Here is a 15,652-nt window from a genome sequence, read left to right on the forward strand (position 1 = left end):
ACGCTAATTTAATAGAAACTAGCCGACTCTGCGAACTTCATACCACCATATTTGTTTCTGCCAAATTTGCGTTCGATTTTTTTATTTAACTGAGGTAGGGCACAGCAGGAAATATCTTGCTTAAAATCTGGAGCACCCTAACTGGGGATGTATCTCGACCTTAGATCTCAGCTAAATAATACTGCTTTGTTGCAAGCAGTGTTGTGTTCCTGTGGCAAGTAAGGTACCTAACCAGAGTTCCTAGGAGGATTGGGGGTAGGGACGGCAACGCGCCTGCGATGTTTCTGGTGTTGCAGGGGTATAAGCTACGATAATACCATCAGGTGAACCGCACGCTTGTTTGTTGTTTTTGGTTGACGACCTAGTTGTATAAAAAAGTCTTCTATACATATCTTTTTTTGACATAAACGGACCCTGCTCCACTGCGGGTTAGCGGATATGAGTAACGATCGCTATCAGGTATTTATGATAAAAACCGGGATCGATGGTTTAACGTGTTCCGGAAACCGGCAAGAAATATTTGTACAAATACAAATATCCATCCCAAGCAAGAATCGAACCCGTAAACGGTCGGTGTTTTATGCGACTACTCGCACCACTCTATCAGAGCGGTTGTTATAAATATTTATATGAAAATTTACTAAGATTTATATTTTTAACGCAATAAGACACGTCCTATGTAACCGTTGCTGAAATTGTTAAATTATTAAATCTTTATGTATCACAATTTATTATATATTTAATCACCACACAAAATTTTTATTCCGGTCATGTCTTTAGTGATAATCGAAACACGGACTTGGCTTATTAACATATAACCCTCCTTTACGTCGTAGGTACAGTCAATATATATCAATAGAAACGACAACGAGGTACAACGCTATTGATTTCCTGATGATGCCTTTTGTGGCACTTGACACAAATGTACAACTTGAGAATGTTAGCATTAGAGTGTTTCATTCACTTCATCGATTGATTCACTTTTTATTTACGACGTTTCTACGTAAAATTAAAGTTTTAATTTGTATTTTCATTCCTTGGAAGTTTTTAAATTTTAAAGTCACAAAATTGAAGAATGCAAGTTCTAAATACTTTTGATACATGTATTTACGACATTAAATTTTTGTTTTTGACAAATATTCTGTACACAATATCTTTATATTTACCATCACAACTCTTTATTTTAATGTTTTGCGTCTTTAACTTGTATTAATTATAGCTGCTAGCTAGCTCTAGCAATATTACATGGCGCAAATAACCCAAATTATTTATATGCGAATCGGTTATACTTTAATGTACAATATTCAGCGCTAATATTGAAGTATTTTTTTCTTTTTTTCTTATATCCTTATTTCGGAAACAAACGGTTAGCAACATAATAAATCAAACATTAATACAAAACAATTATAAACCAATAAAGTTTCTAATAAAAAAACAATCATTAAATAGATAAAAAACACACGTTTATTAGAAATCATCGAAAAATTGCACATATTATACTAGAGGAAGGTAAGCTAGTTTTTTCTAATTATGGAAAAAAATGACACCATTAACAGCTAATACAATTTTTTACTGCATTATTTATATTCACAACAAATTTTTATTGCATTATTCGTGCAATAAAAATATGTAGACGATTGTTCATAAAATTTTATAGTGTTTTAGAAATTCCATTTTTACAATGTTATTGCACTTAATCTATAGATCACTCCTTAATCTGTTATGATACAAATGTGATCTTCCTCCTAGTCCGCGAAGCCCAAGATAACTAGCTGCAGCTATACAACCTTCTTCCGTTGAAGGTACTTCATTGACTCTAGTCAGTACAAAAGCAGTCAAGTCTTCGCAGCATATCATACCCAAATACCGCCCTACTAATTTTAATCGTAAATCAGCAAATTTCAGGAGTGGTTCCGGATATGGCCGCACTGAAATAAAAAGGAATGACAACGAAAATCAGTAGTCATTTTCATTAGCCCTTTTATGTATACCGTCGCATTTATTGTCAAAGTGAAACATTATAAATGTTTACTTATAACGTAATAATATATTGATATTGAATGTAAAAAGCACCGAAGAAACCTTTGCCCGGCAGTACTATAAGTACCTACAATATCGTATAACTGAGACGACAAAAAATTTTAAATGACATTTCTTTGGGCATCTTAATGTAATAAAATAGCTATAAGTGTACCTTGTAATTATGAAATGACATTGTTTTGTTTATTGAACGGTATGATATCTAATTTGAACTTTTAAATCGTATAATATTAATATGCAAAATATATATATAGCTAATTATCTGAAACTACAAAAGCACGTACTGTCCCGAATAAAAATTACTGGCGAATCGCTAGTGTATACATCTGACCGTCGTTGGGCAAAAAGAGGGTTTTTATCAGGAGTAAATAGGAGAGCCCATTCAGAGCCCAGACTTGAAAACCCCTATGTAAATAGTCTTAGGTCGCTGAATTCTACCTGGACACTAAGTGTGACTGCTGTGCGGGATCCCAATACAGAAATAAAAAAATTATGACCGGTATTTACTAATTGGGCTCTGATTATGAGTTAATAATACTGATTTCAAGGAGTGTTATGTTTCGTTGTGTTGTGTTGTGTTGTGTTGGCGAGTAAGGGGACCAGAGCTCCTGGGGAGCAATTGGGGATAGGGTCGGCAACGCGCTTGCGATGCTTCTTGTGTTGCAGACATCTATAGGCTACGGTATTTGTTTACCATTAGGTGAACCGTACGCTTGTTTGCCGACTTAGTAATATAAAAAAAAATCTAAGTGGAAAAATCCGATGTAAAAAAAAACAATTGTATTATTCCGATTCGCAGTACTTAATAGAAACTGATTGAAAAAAAAAGATTTTAACTATATTCATTGAACTTTTGGCTTTGAAATACACAGACCGAAGACGGGCAGCAGCATCGTCGGTGCGACAAAGCCTGCGGTCACCAACCCACCTGCTCAGCGTGGTGACTATGGGCAAAACACACGAGTTCACGCCATTTATGGCGCGAACTTGTGGAGGCCTATGTCCAGCAGTGGACTGCGATAGGCTGATGTGTGTGTGTGTGTGTGTGTGTATTGAACTTTTAATTATTTATATTATATAGGTATTAGAGAGCAGGGGAGATGTAGCGTTTGGCTATACCAACGGGCAAGTCCAACGGGCCTGTTCAACGAGAACCCAATTGATCTTACACTAAATTTTCCAACAAGAGCCAGATCGGCCTTTGCGTGAAATTTCCATATCGAGCCCAACACGGCAGACTATTTACTTCTTGCTTTTAACTGTAGTGAATATGAAAAACATTTCATTTTCCAATTTCGAAATATAATTTCAAAGAAGAATTTCTGTATAATTAACATATCACCGGCTCTGTCCCTTATGCTTCGGGCGCTAGAATTGCAACTTCTATACGGACCATCAACTGAGTACAACAAATAATATAGTGATACAGGTACCTACATACACTAGTATGCAAAAAATAGTTTTAAGTAAAATAAAAAAAACAATAAGTTAATTACGAATGTTTTTAAAGTGAATTCCTTGCGTTTTTACAGATATCTTATTTTCTATTATCAAATATATATTTCTTTATTTAATGAAACTAATTTAATAGTTCACCCCAATGGAACTCAGTTTATTAACGTCTAACGAGATTCTTCATTTCAAGTAAACATTAAAAAATATCGTGAAAAAAGCGTTTAAAAAGCGACCTGTTTATTATTATCATTATGAGTGAAGTCGTGAAAGTTAAGAACGGAAATGGCGCGCGCGAGGGTACATGTTGGGGTATACTGTCGCACCTTTATTGCGCACTTCCATCTTGATGAAGGCTAAAAACTCGGTTGGCGTGCCTGCGCACATAAGGACACATTATACACCACTGTGGCCCTAAATTTCAAGGTATCTTAAAAAAATTATGTCTATTTCATAGCATGTTATGAACCATTTGGTAGTACTTTGGATATGTATAAATATGAATTTTATTATATTAACAATACTCTTACTCGGTTATCAAAATGTAAATAAAAAATTTCGATTTGATATTTTTGCGTTGTACTGTAAGAGACTTTAGTTTTCCTAATGTTGCGTTAAGTATTTTTCTTCTGATGGATTTGATTTATAAAAGCATTATAATCACCATAATGTGACAAATCATTTGTATGAGCAGATCATATATGTCAAATCTATATCTTCTTTACTTAGGTTCGAACTGTTGAAATTACCTTTATCGCGCTGTTCAATTTTAATGACGGCTCGAAATGCACCTGGCGTGCCAGCATAAATGAAAAGTGCTTGAACACCTGGTCGAGGCTCCATCATGATTATCGCTCGATGCCACTCGATTTCTAGATGACGGTCTAACGTTTCCACTATAGCTTTGAATTTATTTAATCTCTAAAAAAAACCATGAAACAAGGGTAAATTTTAGACAATTTATCTTTTAAGTACAGAAACGTAAAAAATTAAACAATATTTTTTTTTTGCATTCTCGCCATTAATTTGTAATGTTAGCAAAATATTTTTTCGTTTGAAATTTAATATTATTTTACCATTAGGAACACAGCTACTTACTATCCAAGAGTGACATCAGCTATAAAATATCGCGCAGAGACTCATAAAGAAATAACCATAAATGCTAACTGATCTGACGGGTAGCAGAACGTATAATAATTTTACATTATTTTTAAACCAAAAATATGTTGTTACGTCATAGTACCATACAGTACCTACGAGATATTTAGTTTTTTAAAACCAAAACTGTCTTTATAAATAACTAGCTGTGCCCGCGACTTTTTACGTCTTAAATTAAAAAAAAATATTGTTCAATTCGTTACAAAATAAATAAATTGCTATATTTAAAGTAGCCTAAGTTACTCTTTATTACATTAGCTATCTGTCAGTGAAAGTCCCGTAAAAATTGATCCAGCCGTTTCAGATATTAGCCGAAACAAACAGACAGACAGACAGACAAACATTGTAAAAAATGTTATTTTGGCTAATATGCCGTGTATACTTCCATATACATTTAGTAAAAAGCGGTTATTTTAATATTACAAACAGAAACTCCAATTTTATTCACTTGTATAGATATAGATGTATAGATTTATTCCCAGTATAGAGACTGTAAAAATAATAAAGTTCAGTATTTTTAGATCAAACAAAAATTTATTCACAATGTATGTATTTCTTTTTTCTTTGCTGTGTGGTTACTGTAGTAAAGAATATAGTCAACCCCTCTTCCCGTAGGTGTCGTAAGAGGCGATTAAGGGATAACAAAGTTCCACTACCATCTTGGAACTTAAAAAGCCGACGGATGGCGGGATGACCGTCCAACTGCTGGCTTTGAAATACACAGGCCGAAGGCGGGCAGCAGCGTCTTCGGTGTGACAAAGCCAGCCTTGCGGTCACCAACCCGCCTGCCCAGCGTGGTGACTATGGGCAACATACTTACATGAGTTCACGCCATTTATGGTGCGAACTTGTGGAGGCCTATGTCCAGCAGTGGACTGTGATGGGCTGAAGTGATGATTTATTTTTTAAAATATTTTATAATTTTAATTTTCATTAATGACCCTTCTCCTACACGGAGAAAGGTAGCGGCTATTACAGGATGTGTGTCGCGGATGTTAAAGGTTGAATCGTAATTGTCACTTTTAATTCTATTTACTTAGGGAAAGTGGACGTCTTTGGAGAAAGCAGCTTTTAATAAAAATAAATATGTTCAATAATATTGGAAAAAAAATATTATACATATATAAAATTCACAACTTAAGAAATAAATATTTGCAGTTAGTTATGGAACAAATCATATCTGCGTAGAATGATGATAAAAATGCTGGCAGCATTTCCCGTTAAATCAATATGCCTATTCTCTGGGCAAAAAATACATCAGCCCACTCGCCTTTGTTATATCTTTTAAATCTCATGTTTTTAAAAGAGCAAAAAAAAATTGTTAAGATTTACATGGAGTATTAGTATTTATTGAATATGTTTATGGAAGAAAAATTTTGGCTATGACGCAATGACATATATAGATAAACTAGAGGCATTTGAGAGTGCTAGAATAGAATGGATAGATAATAATTAATCTGAAAAAATAAGCAATACTTGCTGCATGACAAAAAACAAGGCTTACTTCTTTACAAAAACTTGATCAAAACACGAATTAAAGAGAAGATTGGGATTAAGAAACAACATAGTAGACTGATAAGACCATATTTTGAAGTAATAAAAGAGAGGCCAACGTCGTATACTATGGAAGCTGGTTGCCAAAGACAGAAAAATATAACACTATCTACCGACAATAAGAAGTACAGACTTTTAAATTAAATTGAAAAAAAAAACCACTAGTAAACATATAAGTTTCCCATCCCACTTATCATGTTATGCTAACTATTAATTATAACAAAACAGTAAGGAACAAAACGCTTATTGGAATTTATATTTATTGTAACTAACTTATTAAGATATAAATAAATATTCACAATAATTTTTAATCATGAAGACATTGCAAAAACAGACAACGTTTATTAAAAACAAGTCTCTGGCGCTTGTAAACAAAGATATCGTCCTTGAACTAAAGAGAGTTGCAACTGAGAGAAACACATTGTTTTGGTGTGTATACCAATTATGCGACAAGAATTCTATATATATATATATATATATATATATATATATATATATATATATATATATATATATATATATTACATATATATACATCATATATAAAAGGCAATATCTCGACAAAAATATCAACACTTAGCCTAAATCACTGATAGAAGTTTGGAATTTTGAGAGGGTATTGATTTTACGCTGTAAGTGTTATTTAATAAAGGATTTTTTGAAATCCATCTTCAAAATTTGCTATTTTAATTATGAAAGTTATGAATTACGCTCCAAAATTGTAAAAAAAAATATATTAATATTTTTTAAATAAGTTAGAAGAAGCTAGCTAGATACACACCCATGCTTCGCATTAATTATTTTAAAATATCAATTCATCATTGAATATAATATAAATAAGATAAAAATTATAATACCAATTTAACAAGCTTACGCCAGATAAGATTGGGCTAATTGAACGGTACACTCTAATTAATTAATAAATTTAGGCCAATTTGTGGACTATGGAATATCTACCTTCAGATATCTTTTGTTAAGTTTTTATAATAAATTGTGTTTGCTCGCAAACGAAAAAAACCCGACTTCAATTACAGCGACCAAATACAACGTAGGTAGGTAGATGAACAAAATAGTCAAGTTAATGGAAAGATACTAATTATTAGAGATAATCTTGTTTGCTCGCAAACGAAAAAAAAAAAAACGAATTTAAATAAAATAAAGTAGGTAGACGAAAAAATAGTCAAGTAAATGCGCGTTATCAAAGATTACTCAAAAAGTAATCATCAGATATCGATCAAATTTAAATGGGACCACAAGACAAGCATCAGCTTATATTGAATCATCAAAATCGGTGCACCGAGTGACAAGTTATGCAGTATAAATACAACGTAAGTCGACGAAAAAATATTCATACATATATCTCGAAAAGTAGTTGTCAGTCGTCAGTCTTTTCGAACTCAGTTAAAATTAGCCATCAAAACATATTAAACGGTAAGTTTAAGTCCACTAGTCAAAAAATATTCCTAATACTTTTTTACGAAGTTCGTAGTTGTAAAAGGTAAAAAATTACATTCTACATAATATATATCCTCACCACGCGGCTTTTTCCAACGTGTTTTTCGTCAGTTAAAAAATCGCGGTAGTTTTGCCGCCTTCTTTAACGACATAGTTAATTCAGAATATGCCATTTACAGCTAGTTTCAATAATCACATACATATATAAGGAAACAGAAACGTATAAGAAAAAATTAGTAAGTAATGGTTGAATTGTGCAGAACTTCTTTTTACATTTACTTTTATTATATCTCTTTGTATATTAAAACAATAATAATAGATCAATAACGTTTAATTTTATTTTCAGAAAATTATTAAGTTCTTTTAAGAAATATTTATCTATAAACATTTTACCTTTTTTGACACTAACGAAAATATTATCGGTCGCACTTCTGTGGTGTTCGACCAAAAATACACGATTTTCCACATAGAGTCGACAATTGCCTGAGGATCAAATTTGGCGTTTTGTTCAAATTCTTCGCAGGTAGTAGTAGTGTGCGGTTCCGAAATCTGATTAAACCGGCCAGCCACCAAACACAATGAAACAATTTCAAATATCCCCAATTGTTTAAACATTTTCCTCTTGATGTCAGTCTTACAATTACATTCTCAAATCTGCGTAGCTGTTATATTGAATATAAACTACCAAAGAATCGATTTCAAACCAGATCATCCGCAACTATATTTTCGTGTTTTCTTTATAATACTATCTTTCCCAGCTTTGCTACAGCGTGTGAGTCATCTATGTGACTGAATTATATAAATTATCATAATGTATATTACATGTAATATTAGGTTGGGGAAAGTTTCTTCATACTTTATATAGAAATCCAAGGTAAGATGTTACAAAATTTATTTACATTAATTATAATATATAATAATGAACAATTTTGTTCGATAGCTTACCACAATCTCGTAGGTAATGACAAGATTCCGGCGCTGAAGAAATTTTGCGACTTTATTAAAAAATCGCGACAAGTAGTTTTGACAGTCCTCTCTTGATGTTAATTTTACGCTGTCTAAAGAATCCTAAACAGACCGAAAGAGATAGAAATCTGATGGTGCAAGATCGGGGCTATATGGTGGGTGCTCCCCTACGCGGTGTTTAAAAATAGAGTCAACTTTGATGGTTCGCAGGAAAGTGGACATAAGGTGCCAATCAAACCACTAATTGCAAATTCATGCGACGTTTCGATTCTTTATTGGACCATCATCAGGCATCTAAAATACATACAAACATTGAAGAAAGTTGTACAACTAATTAATCCATACAACAACAAACCAAAGAAAACCAAACAATTAGTACCTTTACATGTAGCAGTCAATCGACATCTCCTCATTAAAGTTCTTTCATTATGTAAGATTCTAAATCCAAATGCATTATATATTATTTCTAAGTTACGTTTATACATAAGGTGCCAATCAAACCACTAATTGCAAATTCATGCGACGTTTCGATCCTTTATTGGACCATCATCAGGCATCTAAAATACAAACAAACATTGAAGAAAGTTGTTAGTTGGCACCTTATGTCCACTTTCCTGCGAACCGTCAAAGAATACTTATAACAAATGGACACAACGATAAATATAGAGTCAACTATTCTATAATCGTCTATTTTCTAATCGTCAGATTTATTTTATAGATGCCATTATTTATTAAGATAAATATTAATAAGGCTTAAAATATAACCTAGAATAAATGAAATATTAAATACTAAAACAATTTTAGGTAGATAAAAGAAAAATATTTATCAATGACACCACATTCTTAATATATTTACAAACATTTTGCATCTTGTTTGTTAAATAAAAAACTATGAAGCAATAATTATTTTAATTATTATAACAAATATTAAGCTTTTTAACTGATTTCAAAGAGGAGGAGGTTACTTAATTCGACCGTATAATATATATATATATATATACTGTATGTTCGGGGATAACTTCGTCGTTTATGAACCGATTTTGATAATTCTTTTTTGTCGGAAAGGAGATATCCCAAGGGTGGTATCATGATACAAACGAAACCATGATCAGATGATGAAATCCCATAGAAATTGAGGGTAACCCTCGAAAATCGTAGTATCGACAGTAGACACTAGTCGTCTAGTGCGTTTATTAATGTTTTTGTTAACTTACGTTGTATTACTTGTCTATGTAATTGAAGTCAGTTTTTTTTTTGTTTGCGAGCAAACACGATTATTGTTAATGCTGGTTTAGAGTTAGAATGTAACAGAAACAAAGCTCCTGCTTATTCTTATCGACATTTTTCAAATCTATTTTAGTATATCATATAATTTAAAACATATCTAACATTTAATGAAATAACTGTTTACAGAAGACTAAGAATGTATTTGCAATATTTAGTATCTGGATGACCGAGCTTAGCTCAATTTTTGATGGGAAATCGTGTATTTTTAAAAATAATATTTAATACGAATTACATACTAATAAAATATGAATAATATTTATCACAATGCGATATTTTCAAAATCGGCTATGACGACTAGATGGTATGTACTTTAATAATCTTTTTAGTTTTTTCAAAAATTTTTGGAAGAAACGCCACATAACTACTTTTTGAGTAATCTTTGATAACGCGTAGTTACTTGACTATTTTTTCGTCGATCCACGTTGTATTACTCGTCGATGTAATTGAAGTCGGTTTTTTTTTCGTGTACGAGCAAACACAATTATTGATTATATTTATTACCCCTAAAGATTACATTAACGCTAAAAATGTGTGGGATTAAGTTGTGCTGTTCATGTAAAACATGATTTAAATTATAATGATTATTTTTTTATAAAATTATAACTGCGGAGTTCCTTGTCGAATTTTCTCAGGAAAAGCTACACTTCTAATCGGTGGTTTACATTATAGTTAACGTCAACTGATTAAAAAAAACGTATCGCTTCAACCTGTAATATCCCACGGCTGGGCATAGGCTTTTTCCGCTGGGCGTAGGAGAAGGATCAGAGCTTAGTCCACCACGCTGCTCTAATACGAGTTGGCGGATATATACTATGAGGAACGGTCGCTATTAGGTGTACATGATAACAACTGGTACCGACGGCGTAACGTGCTTTCCGAGGCACGGTGGGGAGACCCACAAGGACTGCATAAACACCCAGACCACGACAAACGCCTGTACGGCCACTACAAATATTTGTCATGTACGAGGATCAAACCTGCAACCGCCAGCGCAACAGTCACAACCGCTGTGACCGTTGCGCTAACGTGTGCATGTCTGACCTGAACCGGTGAGTATTGATAATACAGCATCCTCTGTTCCGGATAATATTACAGTTATTATTATTGTTTACATCCATACAAATAAATAAAATTGAAGTGTCTGTTTGTAATATTAAAATAACCGCTTTTGACTAAATGCATATGAATGTATACAAGGTACATACACTAAAATAACATTTTTTTCAATTTTTGTCTGTCTGTCTGTCTGTCTGTGTCTGTCTATCTGTGTCAGTCTGTCTGTTTGTTCCGGATAATCTCTGAAACTGCTGGACTGATTTTGACGGTACTTTAACTGGCATATAGCTGATGTAATAAGGAGTAACTTAGGCTACTTTTATTTTAGAAATTTATTTATTTTATAACTGTGAACTGAAAAATATTTTTTTTGGTAAATTCCAGTAGGACAAAGTCGCGAGCACTGCTAGTATTTAATAAAATATAACGATTTAAAAATAATCACAAGGCTGAGGAATAGCAAACGGTCGAATATTTCTTAGATGTACATAACATAAACTGACTTATAAATCACTCTGTGCAAATCAGTGGTGAAATGGCTATTACCGATTCGAAATAGACACCGTACATATTACATACTCACGTATACCTACATTTTTAACCGACTTCCAAAAAAGGAGGAGGTTCTCAATTCGACTGTATTTTTTTTTATTTTTTTTTTTATGTATGTTACATCAGAACTTTTGACCGGGTGGACCGATTTCGACAAATTTTGTCTTAATCGAAAGGTGGTGTGTGCCAATTGGTCCCATTTAAATTTATTTGAGATCTAACAACTACTTTAAGACTACTACTTTCGAGCTATATCTAATAATGCGTTTTTACTTGACGCTTTTTTCGTCGACCTACGTTGTATTATACCACATAACTTTCTACTGGATGTACCGATTTTGATAATTCTTTTTTTGTTGGAAAGGGGATATCCCTAGTCTGGTACCGTGATAAGGAAACCAGGATCTGATGATGGGATCCTAGAGAAATCGAGGGAAACTCTCGAAAATCCGCAATAACTTTTTACTGGGTGTACCGATTTTGATAATTTTTAATTTAATCGAAAGCTGATGTTTATCATGTGGTCACATATAAATTTTATCGAGATCTGATAACTACTTTTTGAGTAAACTTTGATAAAGCGTAGTTGCTTGACTACTTTTTCGTCGATCTACGTTGTATTACTTGTCGATGTAATTGAAGTCGGTTTTTTTTTTCGTTTGCGAGCAAACACAATTATTACAAATATAATGAATAAACTTGAAGTTACGTCTTCTATCTATACGAATGTATATATAACGACTTTAGTCTGTTACTATGAAGAAATAATATTAAAAAATATTCTATTTCATTATGTACACTAATCAGCTTTTGATAACAATTTTATGCATATGTTTAATATTTTTATTGATAGAACAATCACAGTTCTTGATTGGACGCAGACAGCGGGAAAGGTCACACAACAATTATTGAGCCATTACCCCTCATTAAACATTTTATATCACAGACACTTTCGTATCTTGTGGTCAACTAATTTTTTTTTATACAAATATTTAAAAAAATCATGTCCCTTATTTCTATTTTATATTGAAATCAAAATAATGTGAAATACCTTTAATATGATCGTCAAGTTGTAAGCTTAAAAAATATACTTTTGTTTTGTATAGCTACATGATTATGACGTTATAGATTTTTTATTTTCTATTCAAATCGTGTTATACTATTAACACAAAATTATTAATATGTAAAACGAGTTATTAGTGAATCATTATCGTATTAATCGTTACAATACTGATGGTCATGGATGCACTGGGTACACTGATTTACAAACTTGATAAATATTCCGCAGAGGTACCTACAACGTCTTGATAATACTGTTACTGACCGTGAAAGTTTAAAAACAAAAAATGTTCAGAAGTAGCTCGAAAAGACAAAGTATTTATCTTGGAAACTGAAAAATTTGGGAGCGACCTTAAAATATTGAAATTTCGGCTTGAGATTTTCAAGATTTTTATAATTTTTCTTGTACAAAAAAATAATAATAATAATGGGAAAACAATTAATGAAAACGATTAATTATTGAAAATTTAAGAAATTTTAAAAAATTTGGAGTGACCCATAAAACATTTTCTTTAACCTGCCATTTGGAGGGGACTCTTAAAACATTGTAAAGTTACATATTTTGGTAAGAGACTGGATAAAAATCAATTTTTTTGGGCCTCCGTAATCTACATACATACTTTGTAATCGAATTAAAAATATGCATATGAAATGGTTCTTGAATGGGAGCCATCTTTAATTTTACACTATATTTTTATTTTTTTTATTGCTTGTTGTTATATGAGTTATAGCCATACGAATTCTATGAAAATTTTAGGCCTCTACAAAGAAGATATATAGATGGCACTAACTGTATGATCAACTCGTATATTGGTTTTAAATAAGTTTTTAAACATCAAAAAATACTTGGTTTTCTTCTAACTAATAAAAATATTCAATTATATAAATAAACAATGACGTACGTATAAAGATATAGTTTAGGTACATATGTAGTAATTGTAAACTCCCGTTACTAATATGGATGCGATCTGCAGAGCCCGGCGCACTGGGATTACATAACCTCAAATCATCATCGTAAATAGCATATATTATTCAATATACCGACTACAGAAACGTCTAGATTTCCAGTATGTATTCGAAATGGATTTTTACAGTGCTTTCTCTATATTCGATTTCGTTGTTTAAACAATGGAATTTGATTGTGAAGTTTTATAAATCTCGAATGCTCAATTTGAGACAACGAAATAATTCTCGTTTCTCAATATAATTTTTGTTAGTTAATTACACTACAAGAATACTAATTTACAATCAGAATATAATTACAGAACACAAAGTTAGTAGATTGATAAAGTTTATCTATTAGCGAATGTATTTACTATCGTCGTGTACAATCTTCTCGAAACCATTAATTACTATATGCTGTTAATAAAACGTCTCGTTACTTTGATGACATTACTCCAAATGTCTCTCTGTAACTTCATATTCTGTTCAAAACAAGACAATTGAACTTTAACTCAATTTCACCACAATAGTATAATTGTATTAGATGGGTTCTCGTAAACTAACTTGCTTACATGATATTCATATTGTATCAGAGAGTTTAAACACAAACAAGGCGGCTGATAGGCATAATTGACTCGCATGAGGCAGTTATTGTGATTTCTATTCAAACATCTCCTTAGTCTATAATAGCTGTCTAGTTAGTTGACAGGCTGCTAGCTGACTGAGTAACTGACTGGCTAATTTCTCAGCGGTTTGTTTGCCGCCACTGCAAAAACAGCTGAAAAGTAATAAGTAGAAAAAACTTCGAGAAACGATCTATATCAGTTGTTTATGATAAGAATTAGGGCTGGCATGAAGAAGTAAATTTTTTCGCTAGCAGAGCTGTCCGTTTTATTTACTCACCTCAATATATAATGGTACACTTTATTGTCTTAGTAGATCTAAAAAAAAGTCTCTGACACCATACATTCATTTCTGGTAGGTAGACCACAATATGGCGTGTTGACCGGAAAGATAAATATTAACACGAGTTAAGTTGTCGCTGTGTGATGGAATCTACAATAAAAAGTTTGTTGACCCTCACGAAGTGGGCACGGGTCAGTTAGTATGCCAATCAACAAATTCATATGTTCGACTTTAGTATCTAGCATGAGTGTAAATGCAACTTTCATCACAACGTATAAAAAATCATCTTGGAATTGTATATAAGCGTACAATTGTATTTATAACAGAGTTAATTTCAATATAAAAAACTATTTCAATATGAACTTCTCTATAAATATAAAAAAGAAACAAGCATACAAAGAATATCGACGAAACACAGATGTCAATAATGTTTGATTCTAATTTATTTTAAGAAAATTAGCTATACCCGTGCGAGTAATTCGCATTAAATAAATGTCATAATTATCACTTTACAAAATTACAAAAAAGTATCTATACGTGAGTTTATTTTAAATTGAACAAAAAATCTACCGACCGTCAATCATGTTGACGTTGTTTCAAAATTAAAGCCGTCACATATATATTTAATATTTAGTTAATTTACAAAAACAAAAGCAATAAAATGATATACGATTACTGTATTTTTATATTATGTGTATGTAAATGTTTATTTATTTTTATTGCGTACGTATGTGTATAATGTATATGTATATATAATTGTTATATATTGTATTTTTTTCTTTTACTTATTTAAATTTATATACCACCTGCCCATCTGAAAAGCAATATCCCTTTCATTATCAGGTTGTCTGGAAGAGATTACTTTTTAGCAATAAGATCGCCTGGTTGTACAATTTATTACTATAATTGCTTGTAATGTAAATTTTATTATTTATTTGAATGTGCAATAAAGTATATTATTATTATTATAATTTATGTGTAGGCAAACATCTTAACCTTATCAATATGATTGTGACAAAACATTCATATAAGAGATAATTAGTAAAACTATTTAAAGGTGACTTTTTGAGAGGAAACGATAATTTTTATAATTTTTACCTGTCTGTATGTTTATTCCTGTATGACACAAAATCTACGCGCAATCGCACAAAATTGGATGTACTTAGTAATAACTAAATAAACGTGGACTTTTGGATCCGGAGCTCTAACCTAAAATTCGATGTAA

At 31.9% G+C, this 15,652-nt stretch overlaps 1 protein-coding gene across 1 annotated transcript; it reads right to left on the reverse strand.

The window, feature by feature from the left end:
* Positions 1-1,672: 1,672 nt before the first annotated feature.
* Positions 1,673-8,274, reverse strand: LOC123669262. The gene is made up of 3 exons (XM_045602874.1): positions 8,053-8,274; positions 4,242-4,413; positions 1,673-1,928 (listed from the first exon to the last, which is right to left on the reverse strand). The coding sequence occupies exons 1-3, from the start codon at positions 8,272-8,274 to the stop codon at positions 1,699-1,701; spliced, it is 624 nt and encodes a 207-aa protein (XP_045458830.1). The 3' UTR covers positions 1,673-1,698.
* Between the last annotated feature and the right edge of the window lie 7,378 nt (positions 8,275-15,652).

The sequence above is a fragment of the Melitaea cinxia genome, chromosome 3, assembly GCF_905220565.1.
Source record: "Melitaea cinxia chromosome 3, ilMelCinx1.1, whole genome shotgun sequence".
Lineage (NCBI taxonomy): Eukaryota > Metazoa > Arthropoda > Insecta > Lepidoptera > Nymphalidae > Melitaea > Melitaea cinxia.

Excerpts from the sequence above, each read along its gene's own strand:
- LOC123669262 (XM_045602874.1), bottom strand. The coding sequence starts at position 8,274 with ATGTTTAAACAATTGGGGATATTTGAAATTGTTTCATTGTGTTTGGTG. Across the intron at positions 4,414-8,052 it reads TTTCGTTAGTGTCAAAAAAG|AGATTAAATAAATTCAAAGC; the intron begins GTAAAATGTTTA and ends GGTTTTTTTTAG. Across the intron at positions 1,929-4,241 it reads AATTGAACAGCGCGATAAAG|TGCGGCCATATCCGGAACCA; the intron begins GTAATTTCAACA and ends TTTTTATTTCAG.